General features: G+C 35.8%; 2 protein-coding genes across 3 annotated transcripts in view; one reads left to right on the top strand and one right to left on the bottom strand.

The window, feature by feature from the left end:
• LOC110463608 (transcription factor RFX4-like) overlaps positions 1-22,058 on the top strand; it is a 62,902-nt gene that overhangs the window by 29,386 nt on the left and 11,458 nt on the right. The window contains exon 3 of the mRNA XM_021518353.1: positions 21,125-21,287. Within this exon, the coding sequence (XP_021374028.1) occupies positions 21,125-21,287 (163 nt within the window). The remainder of the gene's footprint in view (positions 1-21,124; positions 21,288-22,058) is intronic.
• LOC110463607 (kelch-like protein 20) lies at positions 6,842-19,086 on the bottom strand. Of its 2 annotated transcripts, none has more exons than XM_021518352.1 (7): positions 18,965-19,086; positions 13,930-15,088; positions 13,520-13,712; positions 12,927-13,124; positions 12,263-12,363; positions 11,451-11,588; positions 6,842-9,911 (listed from the first exon to the last, which is right to left on the bottom strand). In XM_021518352.1, exons 2-7 carry the CDS (start codon positions 14,960-14,962, stop codon positions 9,721-9,723), a joined length of 1,854 nt encoding a protein of 617 aa, XP_021374027.1. In that variant the 5' UTR covers positions 14,963-15,088; positions 18,965-19,086; the 3' UTR covers positions 6,842-9,720. The 2 variants fall into 2 exon arrangements, with proteins under 2 accessions (XP_021374027.1, XP_021374026.1); XM_021518351.1 differs by lacking the exon at positions 18,965-19,086 and adding an exon at positions 18,654-18,740.

Here is a 22,058-nt window from a genome sequence, read left to right as displayed (position 1 = left end):
CTGTACACTTAACCATTTACAACCGCACATTATTGCACACTTAATCAATTACAGCCACACATCACTGTACACTTAACCAATCACAATCACACATCACTGTACACTTAACCAATCACAACCACACATCACTGTACACTTAACCAATAACAACCACACATCACTGTACACTTAACCAATTACAATCACACATTATTGTACACTTAATCAATTACAACCGCACATTATTGTACACTTAATCAATTACAACCACACATCACTGTACACTTAACCAATTACAACCACACATCACTGTACACTTAACCAATTACAAACACACATCACTGTACACTTAACCAATTACAATCACACATCACTGTACACTTAACCAATCACAATCACACATCACTATACACTTAACCAATTACAATCACACATTATTGTACACTTAACCAATAACAACCACACGTTACTGTACACTTAACCAATCACAACCACACATCACTGTACACTTAACCAATTACAATCACACATCACTGTACACTTAACCAATTACAAACACACATCACTATACACTTAACCAATTACAATCACACATCACTATACACTTAACCAATCACAACCACACATCACTGTACACTTAATCAATAACAACCACACATCACTGTACACTTAACCAATCACAATCACACATCACTATACACTTAACCAATTACAATCACACATCACTATACACTTAACCAATCACAACCACACATTACTGTACACTCAATCAATAACAACTGCACATTACTGTACACTTAACCAATTACAACCACACATCACTGTACACTTAACCAATTACAATCACACATTATTGTACACTTAACCAATTGCAAACACACATCACTGTACACTTAACCATCCACAACCACTCATCACTGTACACTTAACCAATAACAACCACACATTACTGTACACTTAACCTATCACAACCACACATTACTGTACACTTAACCAATTACAACCACACATTATTGTACACTTAACCAATTGCAAACACACATCACTGTACACTTAACCATCCACAACCACTCATCACTGTACACTTAACCATCCACAACCACACATTACTGTACACTTAACCATTCACAACCACACATCACTGTATACTTAACCAATCACAACCACACATCACTGTACACTTAACTATCCACAACCACACATCACTGTATACTTAACCAATCACAACCACACATCACTGTACACTTAACCAATAACAACCACACATTACTGTACACTTAACCAATTACAATCACACATTATTGTACACTTAACCAATTGCAAACACACATCACTGTACACTTAACCAATCACAACCACTCATCACTGTACACTTAACCAATCACAACCACACATCACTGTATACTTAACCAATCACAACCACACATCACTGTATACTTAACCATCCACAACCACACGTTACTGTACACTTAACCAATCACAACCACACATCACTGTATACTTAACCAATCACAACCACACATCACTGTATACTTAACCAATCACAACCACACATCACCGTATACTTAACCAATCACAACCACTCCGGGGAGGAGTGGGGTAGGGGGAGCAAATACTTGATTAACTAAAAAACTAATTGAGATTTACTTAATACTGAACTCCATCTTTACAATAGTATTTTTTCATGCAGAATGGTATTTGTAGCATCCTATACATTTTTGTAAGACAAAGATAACAAACTATCATAATAAAAAAAATATTGATCCTATAGTTTCCATGTTATCATTAGCACCAATACTGCGACACCCACATATCATAAACATAATTCTTTACAAGTACCAATTGATAATTACTGTTGCAGGTATAAAACAACTGCAAACAACTTCCTCTACAGAAATCTCTATCCAGTCAGCTGACGATGTGTAAGATGAATTATGTCAGTTGCTGTCTATCACTTACTGTAAAAGTGGAAATACTTCTGTGTGGAAATTTTTGTGTTGTGACTCTTTAAACTCCTGTGGTGTGGACATGTTCCCATCGGCAATGATTCCTGATTCCATACATTCTATATATGTATCTATTACATTTACAATCATAAATATCGGTGTGTGGATAATTTTGTGCTAATTATTCAAAGCGAAGAAAATAAAAAATTATTTCCACATGGCAACAAAAAAAACTTTTACATTAGAAAAACGTATTAGTTTGGGGAAACAAAATGAAAACATCTTTTCACTCTGACCCCTACCAACATTTTGCAATTGGATTATCTTCATGACAAATAGTTCCTCTGTACACTACATCAGTGTTTGATAATTAAAATGCTAGAAGTTACTGAGACAATTGCTGTCTAAAATAGTTTGTCACACATGAACAATATGATGACATCACAAATTCATGCAAAAGGAAACCTTATAAGGTTTTCGTTTTAATTTTTGGTCTAAATACTCCAAAAAGGTGTACTTAGACAAGCATTAGTTGAGCATTAGATAACAAGAGGCCCAAGGGCCTTAGCGGTCACCTGAGTTATATCATAGGTACTGGTAGCTTTATCTTATTGTTTAGATGTGATGTGGAAATCTGCATGTAAACTAAGTGAAATACAATACTTGTCATGTCATCAAAGGATAAGAAATTGAAAATATTGGTAAATGTTCCCTTTGGGGCCCCGCCGTAGCTAGCCCCTGGGGATGGGGCAGGAATCCCAATTTTCCAAAGTAATACTCTCATTCACCAAAGATGATTCTGACTAAGTTTAAGTAATTTTCTGCTGAAAATGGATAAAATATATACCCAAAAGTGTTATTTCCCTATATAAACTATAGTAAACTTTACCCCCTCCCCAACAGGAGAACGGATAGCTCGGGGGTCCTGTAGTAATTATTGATATTGGTTCATTTTCCCTTTTGGGCCCTGCCCTGGCCCCTAGGGTTGGGGTAGGAATCCCAATTTTACAATTTAAAACCATCTTCCTCCTCCAAGGATAATTCTCACCAAGTAAAAATAATTTCCAACAGAAAATTGTCAAAATATACCCAAAAGTGTTGTTTCCCTATATAAACTATAGTAAACTTTACCCCCTCCCCAAGGGAGAACGGATAGCTCGGGGGTCCTGAAATTTACAATTTAAATAAAGCCCCTGATGATCTTTCCATCCATGCAGAGAAAATGACTGTAATACCTCTGAGTCTGGAGAAGAAGATTTTTGAAATATTGGTTAATTTTCCCTTTTGGGCCCCGCCCTGGCCCCTAGGGTTGGGGTAGGAATCCCAATTTTACAATTTAAAACCATCTTCCTCCTCCAAGGATGATTCTGACCAAGTAAGAATAATTTCCAACAGAAAATTGTCAAAATATACCCAAAAGTGTTGTTTCCCTATATAAACTATAGTAAACTTTACCCCTCCCCAAGGGAGAATGGATAGCTCGGGGGTCCTGAAATTTACAATTTAAATAAAGCCCCTGATGATCTTTCCATCCATGCTGAGAAAATGACTGTAATACCTCTGAATCTGGTTCATTTTCCCTTTTGGGCCCCACCCTAGCCCCTAGGGTTGGGGTAGGAATCCCAATTTTACAATTTGGTAGCCTCATCTACCAAGGATGGTTCTGACCAAGTTTGAAAAAATTTCATCCACTGGTTCTTGAGAAGAAGTTGATAATGTAAAAGTTTACGCACGACGCACGACGCACGACGCACGACAGACGGACGGAAAGTGATTGGAATAGGTCACTTGAGCATTTCCATTTGATCTATCTTCATGAAATTATCTCAAGTTTATTTCATAAATATTTATGCATAGGGAACTTGTTTTAGAGCCTATATATATATGCTAATCTTATATTTACATACAGTATTGCAAAAAAAAGATAAATGACTATACAGATTATTGACTCTGTGATGTAGTAATTTATTGAGTTAATTATAAATTAATATATACCTTAATTGTAACATGATTTTGTTTTTAAATAAACATTTAATTTAATTTAAAGAAAATAACTGCAATTGACAATTCAAGTTTTTCAGTTAAGGTAGAGTCACAGCACAAACTTTTAGTTAAGGTAGTCTCAGTCACAGCACATTCTGTTTTGTATCATCAACAAAACAAAAGAGTTCCGATTTGCTAGGCAATTTTCAGACTTTGGAGTTTCTTACTCATTTACAGCAACAGAGTTGTATACAACACAAAGAAACATATATTTATTATATATTGTTTTTCTTTTTCTTTTTTATAAATACATCTTCACTACCGGTATTCAAACCCAAGACCTCCTGATTATGTAGCAAGGAGCTTATCCATTACGCTACCTGTCATGATATTTGATATGTTAATACCTTACAGCAACATTATTTTAATAATGAATAATTTCAAAATGTTCAAACCCTCTAAAAAGGTACACAATCTATAATCATAATTGAATTATCATAGAGGCAATATACCCTAACTCTAACAGGAAAGTAAGTAAATTAACATTCTGATACAGATATAAAAGAGAGAAGTGACCAGACTTACTACCTTAGTATACCCCTGTAGTGTTGTAATAAGGCCAGGGGCCTAGTCCATAGAGATGGTGTAACTAGTGAGTAATATTGCTGTGTAACTTCTGACACTGTTGATTCTGTCAGGTGCAGCTGGTTTACAGAGTTACCTCCCCTAAGATCAACTTCGGAAGAGGTGTTAATTACCACGAAAAATCTCAAAATATGTAACACTGCTTTTTATGTTTTAGATAAAAACAGTATGAGATATATCTATATAATCATATATATTAGTTTTATATCCTTGTTACATATAGCTTATGCAAAACTTGAAAGTCATCTTAGTGTCACACAAATAGTTCAACAGCAGCTTAATACAAATTGGTTTCAATGCAAAGGAGTTTCACGGTACCATTGTAGTTTTATGCTAAAACTGATACTGTCATATTGGAAAAGTCAAATAATGTCTTTATTACTGACAAAGCACCTTCAAATTAAATTCAATCATGAGGGGTATCTTAATGCATTCTCAGTTGAGATGCATCTGAAATCAAGCGGTCTATCAATATATTGATATGAACATGAGGATTCCATTCCAATTCACACATACAATTTTACCTAACATTCCAATAAAAGTATTTAGATTTATACAGATTACATGTATTTCTAATTAGAGCCTTATGATCAGTGCAATTGTATCAGTAGCGGTGTTGAGTTACAGAACGTTATACTGTAATATTTATATCTATATCATATACAAGAATTCCACGGGAGTGGATGTGTCACCTGCTCAGTGCTTTGAGTAAGAAAAGTGTTTTGGCTTGAGTTATCACGTAAACAAATATGCCAAAACCCTGAAAGTTGAAAACCTGTAATATATAGCATTACTGTACAAAATTTGAAAGGAATTGATTAGAAAATAAAAAAGGTTCTTGCATTTACTACATAATGCCCTTATTTGGCAACAAGCAAGAGCAGCATCGCCTCATTGGTATCCATAAAAGAATTCTTGAAAATGCAAGTATGCTTAGCACTGCATGAAGTTTGAGTTTGATCGGCCCAAGGAAACTCAAGTTATTGCACGAAAACAGACTTTCTATTTATAGTAACAGTAACCTTGACCTTTGACCTACGGACATGAAAAGCAATCCCAAGCAAGCACTTTTGGTAAGGAAGCACTGCATGAAGTTTGAGTTTGATCAGCCCAAAGAAACTCAAGTTATCGCACAAAAACCTCTGTGTGGACGACGACGACGCCAACGTTGCCGACACCGACGCCGACATAGCAATACCTATGTGTCACCAGCTTTTCGCAGGCAACACAAAAATGTGCTTTGAATAAATAAAAAATTATAAAAAAACAACAACAAAAAAACATTCAAATTTGTATTTTGATATTCTCCTGGTTGAATATAAAATGGGATGTGAAATACATAGTCTTATAGTTAAATATAAATTACAATGGAAACATAAAATACTATAAGAGCTTAGTAAGACAACCATGTGAATTTTGTTTCTGAAAAAAATAGCTTTCTTGCTGACCTTTATTGTAAATTAAATGAAAAGAAAATACAAATGTATTAATACTGTCATGTTGTTTAACAAAATACTCTGATACACCTAGGCCTGTTTGTTAATGCAGAACAACTGGTTCAATGTTTTGAACAAAATCCTTGGGGACCTGCAAAAGTTTATGCAGGCCTTGCAAGGTCAGATTAGTGGGTCCGACCTTATTGCATAAACAAACAACAGTTCAAATGCTTGGATTGCGAAAAATGAAAACGGCCCCAGACACAGTTTGTTCAGCATTTATCAGCTAAAGGGAGATAATCAAGTAAATCTTTACTCAAGACTTATTATATTTTTTTAACATTAGGAGATGATTAGTTATGTATGAGGACTATATCAACATTATAATCATATTAGTAAGTAACCCTACCCAGTAAGTAATCTGACATCACAACTCTAACTAGATTATTAGTGTAACTTACAAGGGGCTACAAACTCACAACCACAGCCAAATGACAGGAATTTGCCTTAATGGGGGGCATGTCTCTGATTTCTAGCCACTTCAACCTACTGTACACATGTATGTTACCACTAGTGAAAACATATAGCTTTATGGCAGGTTCCAAATAGGTAACATTTAGCTCACTTCTCTTAATTAATGATAAAAATAATTCTAAGTTCTAATATACCGCTTTATTCCAACCTAGTTTGTAGGTTGTCTCAAAGCCATTCACAAAATATAATCTGTGGTTATAGGGCCTTTGCAACCAGCCAATATCATTCTCAACTCCCTGGGGAGCATAAAGCTGGTGCTGCCATTTTGGCGCTCACAGCTAGCATTCAACAATTCTAGCACTGCCCAACCACATACTCATTTACAGCTGAGTAGACTAGAACAGTCTGGGTAAAATATCTTGTTCAAGGATACAACACAGTGCTGTGACGAGACTTGAACCCACAAACTTTCGGTCACGAGCCCAGCGTTCTACCACTAGACTACCATGCCTCCGTATAATAATAACATGATCAAACATGCCTGTTACATGAAAACTGAAATATTTGTGATAAATATTAATACATTGTTCTTTAAGTTAACAATCACACAACCAAACCTACCTATCACATTGCTGGTCATGGTTCCTATCAGCCTTTACATTGTATCATTGTCAGATCACAGACAGACATGGCTAAGCTAGTAGAATGTATTTAGCCTAATACATGTATACAATGTATCATTGTCAGATCACAGACAGACATGGCTAAGCTAGTAGAATGTATTTAGCCTTATACATGTATACAATGTATCATTGTCAGATCACAGACAGACATGGCTAAGCTAGTAGAATGTATTTAGCCTAATACATGTATACAATGTATCATTGTCAGATCACAGACAGACATGGCTAAGCTAGTAGAATGTATTTAGCCTTATACATGTATACAATGTATCATTGTCAGATCACAGACAGACATGGCTAAGCTAGTAGAATGTATTTAGCCTTATACATGTATACAATGTATCATTGTCAGATCACAGACAGACATGGCTAAGCTAGTAGAATGTATTTAGCCTTATACATGTATACAATGTATCATTGTCAGATCACAGACAGACATGGCTAAGCTAGTAGAATGTATTTAGCCTTATACATGTATACAATGTATCATTGTCAGATCACAGACAGACATGGCTAAGCTAGTAGAATGTATTTAGCCTTATACATGTATACAATGTATCATTGTCAGATCACAGACAGACATGGCTAAGCTAGTAGAATGTATTTAGCCTTATACATGTATACAATGTATCATTGTCAGATCACAGACAGACATGGCTAAGCTAGTAGAATGTATTTAGCCTTATACATGTATACAATGTATCATTGTCAGATCACAGACAGACATGGCTAAGCTAGTAGAATGTATTTAGCCTTATACATGTATACAATGTATCATTGTCAGATCACAGACAGACATGGCTAAGCTAGTAGAATGTATTTAGCCTTATACATGTATACAATGTATCATTGTCAGATCACAGACAGACATGGCTAAGCTAGTAGAATGTATTTAGCCTTATACATGTATACAATGTATCATTGTCAGATCACAGACAGACATGGCTAAGCTAGTAGAATGTATTTAGCCTTATACATGTATACAATGTATCATTGTCAGATCACAGACAGACATGGCTAAGCTAGTAGAATGTATTTAGCCTTATACATGTATACAATGTATCATTGTCAGATCACAGACAGACATGGCTAAGCTAGTAGAATGTATTTAGCCTTATACATGTATACAATGTATCATTGTCAGATCACAGACAGACATGGCTAAGCTAGTAGAATGTATTTAGCCTTATACATGTATACAATGTATCATTGTCAGATCACAGACAGACATGGCTAAGCTAGTAGAATGTATTTAGCCTAATACATGTATACAATGTATCATTGTCAGATCACAGACAGACATGGCTAAGCTAGTAGAATGTATTTAGCCTAATACATGTATACAATGTATCATTGTCAGATCACAGACAGACATGGCTAAGCTAGTAGAATGTATTTAGCCTAATACATGTATACAATGTATCATTGTCAGATCACAGACAGACATGGCTAAGCTAGTAGAATGTATTTAGCCTAATACATGTATACAATGTATCATTGTCAGATCACAGACAGACATGGCTAAGCTAGTAGAATGTATTTAGCCTAATACATGTATACAATGTATCATTGTCAGATCACAGACAGACATGGCTAAGCTAGTAGAATGTATTTAGCCTAATACATGTATACAATGTATCATTGTCAGATCACAGACAGACATGGCTAAGCTAGTAGAATGTATTTAGCCTAATACATGTATACAATGTATCATTGTCAGATCACAGACAGACATGGCTAAGCTAGTAGAATGTATTTAGCCTAATACATGTATACAATGTATCATTGTCAGATCACAGACAGACATGGCTAAGCTAGTAGAATGTATTTAGCCTAATACATGTATACAATGTATCATTGTCAGATCACAGACAGACATGGCTAAGCTAGTAGAATGTATTTAGCCTAATACATGTATACAATGTATCATTGTCAGATCACAGACAGACATGGCTAAGCTAGTAGAATGTATTTAGCCTAATACATGTATACAATGTATCATTGTCAGATCACAGACAGACATGGCTAAGCTAGTAGAATGTATTTAGCCTAATACATGTATACAATGTATCATTGTCAGATCACAGACAGACATGGCTAAGCTAGTAGAATGTATTTAGCCTAATACATGTATACAATGTATCATTGTCAGATCACAGACAGACATGGCTAAGCTAGTAGAATGTATTTAGCCTAATACATGTATACAATGTATCATTGTCAGATTACAGACAGACATGGCTAAGCTAGTAGAATGTATTTAGCCTTATACATGTATACAATGTATCATTGTCAGATCACAGACAGACATGGATCATCACAGCAACGTTCCTGTTCAATACATTAAGTATTTAGTCACACTATCCTGTATATCAGTGATGACAAACACAACTCCTCAGAGGATCATCATTACGCAAGTCCTGTCCAAAAAGCCAGGCATTTAGCTACATATTCTGGTCACAACAGTAACTCATGTTTAGTCAAAACGTACTGTATGATAACGAATTTTCAAACAGATATGTTAAACCTGACATGGTTCCAGCCATCATACACATCTTCTCGTCCTGAGAGGAGTCAGCGTTTTGTCACATCGTCCTGGATATTGGCAACAACACAACCAAATGTACTCATGACAGTGGGAAGCTCTTGTCCTTCCACCCACATCTGCTTGTCCTGGTCCTCCTTCAGCCAGCACAGGCCAGCCATCCAACTCTTGTCATCCTCCCCACCCACAATCAGAATAGTATTGCCGTACTTCACAATACCTGAAAATAGAACAAAAGCACAACGAATGTTATATCAAAACTTTTTCTTTCCCTTCCATTATTTAACAAATAACTTAACAATTTATGAATATGACAGATACATTCTGAGCATTTAACACTTGAAATGTTTTGAACTCTCTATTATTAGCTTTAGTTGAGTTTAAACATAATATGTTGAGTTGACAACTTTTGAAATGTAAGGGAAAATATTCTTTAGCATCCAAAAAGGCTCAATGCAAAGAATTAACTGCAGACCTGACATTGTTCAATAATAAAATCTGTAATTATAACTTATTAAGATGGTACAACATAAACTTCAAAACCAACATCTTAAGAAAACATACAGATAGAAAGAGACCATATTATTTATAACTTTTAATTTTACAACATGTCATGTTCTATTTTAAAGTTTAAGAACACAAACAATTAAATTTGAGGTTTAATAAAAAAAAAAAATCAAACTATGTGCATATTTAGCAGATGTTCATTTTGATTGAAAATTTAATAAGTTCAAAATAAGAGTGACTACCTCACCTACATCTCCCACCTGACTACAAACCTTTAATCTGTAATTAACTGCTTGTATTAACAACTTATCTGCCCCACACCTAACTGTACAATATTACCTGTTGTTACCTGAGGTCATTAACAACTTACCTGCCCTACACCTCACTGTACCATATTACTTGTTGTTACCTGAGGTCTTTAACAACTTACCTGCCCCACACCTAACTGTACAATATTACCTGTTGTTACCCGAGGTCATTAACGACTTACATGCCCTACTCCTAACTGTACAATATTACCTGTTGTTCCCTGAGGTCATTAACAACTTACCTGCCCCACTCCTAACTGTACAATATTACCTGTTGTTCCCTGAGGTCATTAACAACTTACCTGCCCCACACCTAACTGTACAATATTACCTGTTGTTACCTGAGATCATTAACAACTTACATGCCCTACACCTAACTGTCCAATATTACCTGTTGTTACCTGAGGTCATTAACAACTTACATGTCCTACACTANTAATATTATTGTAGGATTGTACTGTAAGATGGATGCAACAGTGCCTGCTATACCATAGTGTGAACGCACGGTATGTGTGAATGTAATGCTATGTATTATACCATCGTAATAGTATTGTAAAATGAGTGTAATAATGTATATCACAGTGTATGATGAGTGTCATTGTATGATCAGTGCGTTATACTGTCTATTATAATAAGGTATGATAGTACAGTGTAATATTGTGTTTATCATTGTATGAGGAGTGTAATAGTTTCCACTATATTATTGTACGCTAGCATAGTAAGATGATTGCTTTACGGTCAACCATATCATTGTTATATTGTACTTTATGATGACCTCTTGTTGCGCACAATAGTGTGCCTGAGTGATAATAAAAATCTCTAAAAATTTCTACACCTTACTGTACAATATTACCTGTTGTTACCTGAGGTCATTAACAACTTACATGCCCTATACCTTACTGTACCATATTACTTGTAGTTACCTGAAGTCATTAACAACTTACCTGCCCCACACATGGCATTGGGAAGTTCGGGCCCGAGAGACCAGGTGTTGTTTTCCGGGTCAAACACCTCCACAGAACTCACACAGTGCTCTGGTAAAAACTCCTTCTTCCATTTATCACTGAGTGCTGAGTTACCCCCTACAGGACAAAGAAAAGTCATATATATATCATAATCAAATAATATAAGCATCTAGTTTAGACACAAAACAAAATTTGATGCCATTAGTCCATCATGACAAACCTTGTATAAGTACAAAGTTACCATTCTTAGCATATATATTTAGCTACAACTTAGAGTGGAAAGACTTCTGGATGAAAATGTCCTTAACTGATTAAAGTCATAATTCCTGAAATTTTAATTAAATGCAATATTTCCCACTTTATATGATTCAATCAAGCTTTACATAGACCTTAATAACAATGTCCTCTGAATGTGCGATAGCATCTTTTCTACGATGAAATCTACAAATACTTGATGACTGAATGTTAATCCAACCAACTGCTTGTAACATAATAACATTATAAATACATTCAGTGATTTTTCCCCCTTTTTTTCAAAAGGGCTTGTGCCGTTATTTAATTGGAAATTTTACTGTGCAGACATAATGCATTGGGGATTTTACGACATGTTGCAGATGTATGAAATCAGGGAAATTTTGTTGGGAAAACTTCATTTGGGGAAAGTACCGAAAGTTGGCACCAAAAATGGGGTAAAAAAATCACTGGACATTGAATTAGAAAATAACAACAATATTTTTTTCACAATGTGAATTACATTTAATACAATTTCTAATTTACAACTGATGTCCTACCAATCACGTAGATCTTGTCTTTGTGTATGACGCTGCCTGCAAGCACCCTTGGGGTTGACATGGGAGGTAACTCTAGCCAACTGTCTTCTGTAGGGTCATATCTGGGAAAATCAATTGAAATCAGAAATGTTGTACTCATGTAAATTAAACAAAAACAGAATAACAACATTGTTTGAATTCTCTTTCTTTACATCATGAGGCAAATATAAGGGGTGGGGGGATGGAGACCCCTAAATTGTACGTCTCACTCTGCTTGGCATTTAATAGATTATCCTCTAGCATTACAGATTAGTACAGATATTTTTTATTTTCAATTGTTTCCAATTAACTTTTTTTATTCTCAATGTCTAACTAACAATGTGAATACCGGTAGTAACCTGAAACTCTCCAAGTTTATGTAAGATGCTCTAGGCTTCCTTCATAGACTTGTGCCTGTCAATCAAACACCTTCAATACATGGAGTAGACATGGATATCATTAAAAAAAAAGGTGCCCTCTTACTTTTCAAAATTTAAGGATTTGCCCCTAATATCAAATTCCACAGAAGTACTCCTAATGTGGCCATGTCAATTTTGCAATGAACAGAAAAAATTACATCCCATAAAAACAAATAGTCTGAACTCATATTCCTTTCTAATCCTTATTAAGCTCCTTAATTACTAACCTGTAGGCAGAGCTGCTGATGCTGTTGGTTGTCTCCCCTCCAAACACGTATAGTTTACCCTTGTAGGAGATGGAGGTCATGAACCTCAGTGCCTTGTTGAGGGGGTTGATGAGTGTCCAGGCATTAGTGTGAGGATCATAGCGCTCAACGGTGGTCAGTATCTCTGCTCCATCCTGTCCACCTATGGCATACGCATATCTGGAGACATAGGAATCCAAACTTAAGAGGATGCTATATCAACACTGATATGTGTAGTGAGTATCCAAAAAAAAAATTTCACAAAAGACTTTTGTAAATTAAAGCAAACATTAATCTACCTAGAAACAATATGATTTACGGTATCAGTATGAACATGGATGTACATTTGTTTACAATTATGTTTGGTTGATATCTTGGTTCCCATGCATGCTCATAATCCTTCATAAGATTTAATCTAATGTTCTTGTACACTTCACCCATAATAATCGTTTTGATTGTAAACAGGCGAGTGGAGTGGCATCTTGAGTGTGCTACAGCACTAGTGCTATCACATGCATAGTTGAATAGATTCAAAACTATCAGAATACTTTAAAAGGAACACCCTCAATACTTACCCATCCACAATTGTGAGTCCAAACTGAGAGCGGGACATATGCATCTTGGCTTTGGTCTGCCATGTTCGGTCCACCTGGTCATAGATGTAGAAGTTGTTGGACACACCCTCTGTAGTGATGGAGCCTCGATAATTTATCTTACGAATCGCCCCGCCCGCCAAGTAGATCTGATTGTCTCCCGTGATGGCACAACCTGGTGATGAAACATTGCAGTATCATGATTACCAGGAAAATTCAACTGTTTCAATAACCGTATATCATATTACATATGTACTTGTATCTGGAATATAAGTAATGGTATGTATCATATACACAAGTATGTCAAATAACTAAAATGGAAACAAATTATGGAAATTTTTCTCAGTATATTATATAAGCCTGCTATACCTTCATGTATATTAGAATCATACCTGGGGTATAAAGACTCTGAGGCAGTTTACAAATGTGGATCACCTCTCCAAGTTTAGGTAGCAACATTTCCATGCTGTTGTACTTTTTGAGCTGATCTTCAGTGTAGGGGTTGGCGATGATCATAACCCCTCGTTCGTACATCATGCCTTTACGTGGCATCAGATTCAGATCCATTTCCTGTTGTCTGTTCCTCAACATGTGGTAATACCTGACAGTCTCTAGAGTCTTCCTCAGAGATGCACACTCCCGCAGTATCGGGCTGTTGTCTATCCGGTCACAGAAGTAATAGGAACTAATATTAGCAAACCTGACACAGTCCATGATAGCAGTCAGATGTTGCTGACGCCCGGCTGTATCTGTATTCAGCCACTCCATGCAGGCCTCAAATACTGTCTCTTCCGCAGTCACATTAATGTCATCATCACTGATGATCTCCACCAGTTTGTCAGCAGGGAGGCTGAGGAATTCCTGCTGGTGACATAAATTATTGAACTGGTTGTTGATTATTTCTTTTGCCTTATTTGCAAGTACCTGACACTCATGGGCCTTAGCAAAAAAGTAGACACCAATACAGTTGCTGACTGTGATATGATTCATCATGAACTCTGCACATCCACTCCTGAGGCTGAGGAGTTGGAAACGGTTACTGGCAGAGAGGAGGTGCTGAACTGTGTCCTCTGACAACATTACTGTCCCAGTATACACATAGTCCAGCACCAGCTCCATAGTCAGGGCCTCTAGCTCTTTCAAAGTTATCTTATCCTGCTGACTCTCTGCCATGTCCGTTGAGAACATGGCCATGAAGAATGGACTAGATACTGCCAGCACATTTTTGTGACAAGGAAACTCGCGTCCATCCACAATCAGTGTAACATCCACAAACTCCTTATTTTTGTACAGGCGAGAGAAACCCTTCAGTAGGTTGCTGGGGCGCTCCTGATCCATGAAGCGGTCGTCTCCTGGGGTGGGCGTTTCGCTGGTCTGGGACCCTTGGGATTCCAGTAGGCTGTTAGGGCACAGACTAGCCTCCATTGTCAATACAGGACTAGCCGGTCCTGTAATATTCCACCCAGCTCAACATCAACACTTCTCTACTGTACCAGTACTTAGTAATTGTCAGCAGCAACAACGTATGCTGTATGTTCCTTGGAATAAAACCTAAGTAAAAAGCAAAGTACAAAGGTATATATTGAATCATAACTGATGTAAAAACTAGCATGTTGGGAATAAAAATACATACACACTCTATCTTATACACCATCATATGTACTTACATGTACACTGGTCATACACAGACGGACTGTGTTTTGGAATACATTTTATAATTGTGCCCCTGATTTCTGTGACCAAAGGTTAACAGTACATTTACTAATGCCAGAAAAATATACACTTTTGAGTTCCGGTCTGACCCTTCCTTCTAATCCTCAACTCAAAAATATTAAATTGGCCTTTAACAAACCTGAGATTCAGTACAACTTGTGTGTGATAGTGTTATCTGGGACATTGACAGTATCAATATACTTTTTCAAGAGTCAGCTTCCTAAGTTCTAGTTTCAACTATTAATTTGTGGCCATTCTCCAATGTTAATATCAAAAAACTTGTGAGGTATAATCACGGATGTTATTACATGAAAATTGACAACAATATATACATTTACAACGTCGCTGTACCCAAAACGGAACAGTACCTAAAACGGGACACTTGTGGGAAAACGGACCAAGAAACTGTCATGCAATGCAAAATAGTATTTTTATGTATGCATTTTTCATTTGATGATACAGGGCTTTATCCAGTTTTTCTTTGCTATCAATGTTGGGTAAATACCCCTCAGAAACCATACTTAAACTTTCCCCTTTTACTTGCTTAATTTCCCCTTTAAGCAAGAAATATTCCATTTTTAGTCTAGAATTAAAAAATAGATTTTGATTGATGATTTTAATTTTCCTATTCACTCATTTTACAAAGGAGCTTTGTGATATTAATATTGAGTTGAGAACTTGTGTTGATTTGAAATTAAAAAGTGCTGAAATGTCACCTCAGGTCATCTATATTTTCAAAAAGATTTTGGGGGAGAGTCCCTGTACCCCTCAAGACGGGGCTTCCCTCCCCCGGGCCCTCTTGTACTATCCCCCTAGGTTCAGATCTTAGGCCCTCACCAAAGTGGCTTGTGGCCACCCGCCCCACTCGAAGTGGAGGTATTTTCTCCTTAAATGGAAAAGAGGGTAGTAGAATTATCAAATTTTTTTCTGGATAAATCCCTGTGATACTTTTAATACAATTTAACTGTATATAAGCTTTATTGGCTGCTGATTATCGTTACATGGACAATTTAAAGGTCCATAATATTAGAACAAATCCCCTCGCATTCACCCATTGTAACATATATAAAGAGGAAAAGAAGTCGCTAGATCGATGAACAGTGACATTGACCTTAAACAAAAAAATACAGAAACACTTGTATGTAGTTTCATGAAATTCTGTTAAGGAATAGTCGCTAGAGCGATGACAAAGTTTTTCTAAAAATAGTAACAGCGACCTTGACTTCAATGTAGAAACCTGAAACACAAACTTGTTCAAGGTATTGTTATACGAAACACTTGTATGTAGTTTCATAAAAATTCTGTTGAGGAATGAAGTCGCTAGAGCGATGACAAAGAGTGTATTAACAGATGTACATATGGGCGGAATCCTATATCCCCTCAAACTTTCGTTGCAAGGGGATAATAATAACCAAACCAAAACTTTCCGGATTAACCTGCAGCACAACGCTATTTATTTGGATATCATTTTCAAAAGTCTATTTCATCAAAACTAATGCTAGTTTGGAGAAGAACTATGAAGAGAACCCCCTTTGACTCTAAGGTATTTAAACAAAACTATGTATACTTTTCTGCTGATATTGATAGTTTATATATAAATCTGGAAATGTTAGGCAAAATACCAAAGTGTCCCTTTCAGGGTACAGTAATGCGGGTTCAAGGGCCTATGTTACCCTGATAGTTTTGTGCATTCTATTTATACAACCACACATGTGTACACCCGAAATACCAATAGGAATGAAAAGTGGAAAGTATCGATTTATGAACAAACATTTTGGAACTATTAGTATGGTATAAAGAACATTGATATTTATCTAAAAAGTGTCCAGATTTGGGTACAGTGAGGTTATCCTGTAATTATACTATGACTATCTGTTGGTTTACGAATTTGATTAAAACAAAATTAATCGTAATAAACCAAATCAAAGGTAATTCAATGTTTTCTTTATCTAAAAAACATGTAAATTCTACATGTAGTAAACAATCAAACAGAAATAACTGAAGCATCTTTTTATGGCTTTATAAAACCATGGAATTTAACAGTGGCGGATCCAGAGACCTATCTGGGGGGGTTTCCAAATTTCCTGGGGGGGTTTCCATGTGGGGAAAAATTGAGGAAAATGGTGAAAATACATGATTTTTAAAGAAAATTCTCGGGGTGGGGGGGTTTCCTGAAGCCCATAAAACCCCTCTGGATCTGCCACTGAATTATATTCTATCTAAGTCTGTGATAAAACATAGCAGCCTGAAAATATATTCCAGCTAATCTGGACCTAAACTTAAGTATTCAGAGTAATTTTACACTTTAAATGTACATATACAGATCACAGGTACTAGCCTCGTCTGTCAATACACCAATAATATAATCTTATAGATGTACATATTGACAGACAAGGCAGCTAGTACCTGTGTACAGATGTATATAGGTTTAGATCAACTTTCAGCAAAAAAAAACCACCCAATTATGATATATATATATATATATATATCATTTTGATAGTATTTTTACTGAATGTTGATATAAAGCCCTGAAACGGATACAATTACTCATTAAACAAAATATAGCTAAGACAAATTCTCAAGTCCCTGTGCAACGATCCACTTGACGTAAATCTGTCACTACGTTTACTGAACCCTTTCATTGTAAATATATATGGACACATCGGTTTTCGCATCATACCATTCAGAAAAAGCTTATAAATGGGGAGAAAATATATTTAATCGGAATGCTGCACTTAAATTGGAAGACATTGACATTAGACAGTTGAAACTTGAGTTAGAGCAGGACCAAATTGAACTACAACGTGATCTGGATGCATTGCAGCTGTGGGCATCAACATGGGGAATGCGTTTTAATGTTAAAAAATGTCATGTAATGAGAGTGAGTCGGTCTAAACAACAACATGAACACTTTTACTCGTTAAACAACCAAATTCTACAGCAAGTTTCGGACAGTCCCTATTTAGGCCTTACTTTTAGTGAAGATTTGAAATTCAGCACCCATATCAACAAAACTGCCAGAAAAGCTAATTCCACCCTCGGATTTCTTCGCCGCAACCTTAAACACAGCCCTGAATCCCTAAAGAAAACAGCTTACATCGCACTAATTCGTTCGGTTTTAGAATACAGTGACACAGTCTGGGATCCAGCGAACCGGAAAGAGACAGATACCATTGAATCGGTTCAACGACTTGCAGCCAGATTTATATATAACAACTATGGACGGAAATCAAGTGTAACTAAAATGTTAGCAAATTTAGGACTCAAACCACTAGCAGAAAGACGCAGGGAACATCGGCTAGTGTTGTTTTACAAAATTATTTCAGGCTTGGTGGGAATACCTCCGGACGATTATTGAACTCCAAATTCACAAAGAACTCGCCAAAAGCATACCAAAACTTACCAAATAATACCTGCAAATTCGGACCTTTTTAAAAATAGTTTTTTTCCAAGGACAGTCAAGGATTGGAACAGGTTAGACCCGGGTCTTGTTTCGGCTGATAAGTTGACCACTTTCAAAAGAACTTTGTGCCTTGACTGAGCGCATATCCCGTGGACAGCTATCTTCTATCAGAAGGAGTCCATGTATTTATACAGATACAGATACAGAGTCACAGTCTGTGCATCTGTCAACTTTTAGAGCCCAGGCTCTATTCGCCCGTCAGATCACACTGTATTCTGGCATGCATTTTTAACTATCCAGTCAACAATTACCTTTCGGACAAAAAATATTTCAATTTTCTTTCTTGTTATGGTGGGTTATTGACATTAAGTATGCTAACTAGATGCCATTGTCCATTTGTTTTGACAAGGAAAATAATAAAACCGGATGTTAACAGACTTGTCTTTTAGAGTGATGTCCCCTAGTATAATTCTTTTATGTCAAAGTTAATTTGAGGTCGTAGACGTTTAAGCGCGAATGTTTTGAATCAGCAGATTGCTCGGTAAAATTTGAACTAAAAAAAAGATACTGAATCAACTGCGAGAAGGTAAAGTAATTAAACTAGATGATGTTTAGTTATAATGATAAATCAGCAATGGTCGTACAATACAATTATGTCTTAAACCAACAAACAGACACAGTCTTTTCCAACAATTTCAGTGGTAGGCCTACTGAGTACTGTGGAGCTGAGCCCAGAGACAGCTGTCAGTAAACATTTAAATATACACCACATGTCTTCAACACATTTTCAATTCTACATTATTTCTATACACAAATACACTGATTAAGTGATTTTCAATTTCATATCTTCCTGCTGGTTGCTTTCCGAGGAATTTATCAATTGTTTTTGCGAATAAAAAAATTGTTGCCAAATTTGATAACTTAAAATAAGAAAATAATGCACCACAAAACTAATTTCAGTTGTACAACTCATGATGAATATCAAAAACCAAGTAGACTAGAAATTAAAAAAAAAAATGAAATTCAGGCAGGTTTCTTTCAGCCTATACATTTTTTTTTTCAAATGTTTTTCTGGTACAAATATATGCATAAATAGATACATTTTTTTCATACTCCCTTACACTCATTCGCACGCTCACTGCATTCACATATACTCACTCATCATTTCATAATGTTTTGTTATCATCATCATCATCACTCCAATATCTTTATCATGACAATGACATCATCCTCATCGTTATCATCCTGACATCAGTAAACTCATCATCATACTGATTTCATCGTCATGTCACTCCAAAAAGACAACATCATCATCATCATCATCATTATCACCATCCTCATGACATCAAACACTGGGATCATCATCATCATCATCATAATTATGACTGAAATCAACATTATTCTCATACTACTATCATCATCATCAAACTGGTATCATTATCATCATCATATGACATTTTCATCATGACATTGACATAATCTTCTTCATAGTTATCCTCATCATACTCTCACCAATTCCATCAACAACACACTAAAATCATCATGATCATCATCATCATTAATCATCATCATCATCGTCATAATCACACTGATTTCATCATTATCATACTCATGCAATCATCAACCTCTAACTGATATCACCTTCATTGTATAATAATAAAATCATTATTCATCGCGATACAAAGTAGTTATCATATTGATGTCATCGTCATCATAATAAACAAAAATACCAATTTTAAGCCTGTAAAATTTTGATAAAATTGCACGGCAACTGACTGCAGGAATATTCAATAAAAAATTAATAACATCATAAAATCAAAGAGAAATGACAAGTGAATCCACTGATGTGCATGTATACTTTTCTCACACAACCACTAGGTTTCCTCACTCCCGACTCATTGGATAATCCTGTTAGGAGTTGGTAAACACTTTTGGTTACCCACTAGTGGGTAAAACCCTCGACGTGATTTCATTGGTCGATCTTCTAATTATGATGTCAAGTAACAATGCATTGAGACGTGATCTGCCATTGTGACGTCATAGTTCATGACACTGTTTCGCCGATCATCAACAGGAATAAGGTTTTTCCAAAAGAGACATATCAAAGTTTTTTATCTGAATGTTGTGGGAGAAAAAGGCCCTTACATTTGCGATGGTTGGTAATCATGTTTATCTAAATCTCGTTAATTAAAATTCAAATGTAAACGACACTCGCTAAACCTCGTGTCTTTATACAATTTGTAAATTAACTCACTCCAGTTAGATAAACATGATAACCAACTATCACTCGTTGGGGAACCTCTATTTAATTATGTTTTTAAGATTTTGTCTAATTCTTTGTCATTACGTAGCCGTGATTGCAGTGTGCTCCCGTCCTTCCTATTCCCTTCCCAGTTCAATGTACAGATTAGCTAAATAGTCAAGTGTATTTTTTTCAATCAAGTTGCAACTAAACAAACAACATATTGTAGCTGTTTTGGATAATGGGTGACCTGAGCTACAGACTACCCCAACCCCAGCTGCTGAGACTGACACTGGAAGACTGTGCTATTTGTCTAATAAACCGTGACGATCCATTCCTGTTTGCCAGTCCATCAGCTTGGAAAAACCGCAAGGAAACAGATCGTGATGCAGGTTTGGTGGTTTAACTACTCTGCTGATAGTGGTACATGTAACTAAGAGCCAGTTATAAATAACACTTCCTTGAGCTTCTTTGATGAATTGGCTTCTATTACTTTTTTTATAGATCAACTGTCGTAACAGTGATGTAGGTAATGTGCTTTTTGGCTTATTCACAGAACATTTTCTCAGTTTTGATTATTTATACAATTATAATGTCTATCAGAGGATTTAATATTAATACTAATTATTACTGTAAAGGGAGGTGCCTTATACGTTGAATTCTTACTTCTGTGCAGATTTGAATTACAGATTCTTTTGTATATTTTTAACTGATTTGAATGTCCTTTTTTAACCCTTGCTATTTTAAGGTTTTGAATCTCTGTAAATTATTCATAATTTTTAATAAGATTTAATAAAAAGTAGGCTTTTCAATAACTTTTATTTGAAGTGACCAAATAATATTTTAACTAGCCAACTTTTGTAAAATTACATATGAGATAAATAAGAAATAGAAGATTTGAACAGGCCGAAATCGGAACTGAACTAGTCATTTCAGCTTGCTGCCTATTCTTCATGAAAACTCAGCGAATTTGTGTAGGAGTATGTACTGGTCAGCTATTTCAGAGTTCTAAGGTAATTAAAGCATGAGGTCTCTGTTAAAATATTGATAGAACTTGGCAAAATAATGACACTAATTTGCCTAGAAGTGTGAGGGCATTCATGTCTGAAAGAAAATTTCTTGTTTTCTGGTATTTGCATTTATGTTTTACAAACTTGTATAAA

This window comes from Mizuhopecten yessoensis, unplaced genomic scaffold, assembly GCF_002113885.1.
Source record: "Mizuhopecten yessoensis strain PY_sf001 unplaced genomic scaffold, ASM211388v2 scaffold10919, whole genome shotgun sequence".
Lineage (NCBI taxonomy): Eukaryota > Metazoa > Mollusca > Bivalvia > Pectinida > Pectinidae > Mizuhopecten > Mizuhopecten yessoensis.
Note: the sequence above shows the minus strand (reverse complement) of the source record. Positions and strands in the feature narration are given on the sequence as shown.

Bases quoted from the DNA above. Each gene is read 5' to 3' on its own strand.
- LOC110463607 (XM_021518352.1), bottom strand. From the start codon at position 14,962: ATGGAGGCTAGTCTGTGCCCTAACAGCCTACTGGAATCCCAAGGGTCC. The intron at 13,125-13,519 runs GTAAGTATTGAG...CTATGTCTCCAG, and splicing joins GGACTCACAATTGTGGATGG to ATATGCGTATGCCATAGGTG. The intron at 9,912-11,450 runs GTAAGTTGTTAA...TTCTATTTTCAG, and splicing joins CAATGCCATGTGTGGGGCAG to GTATTGTGAAGTACGGCAAT.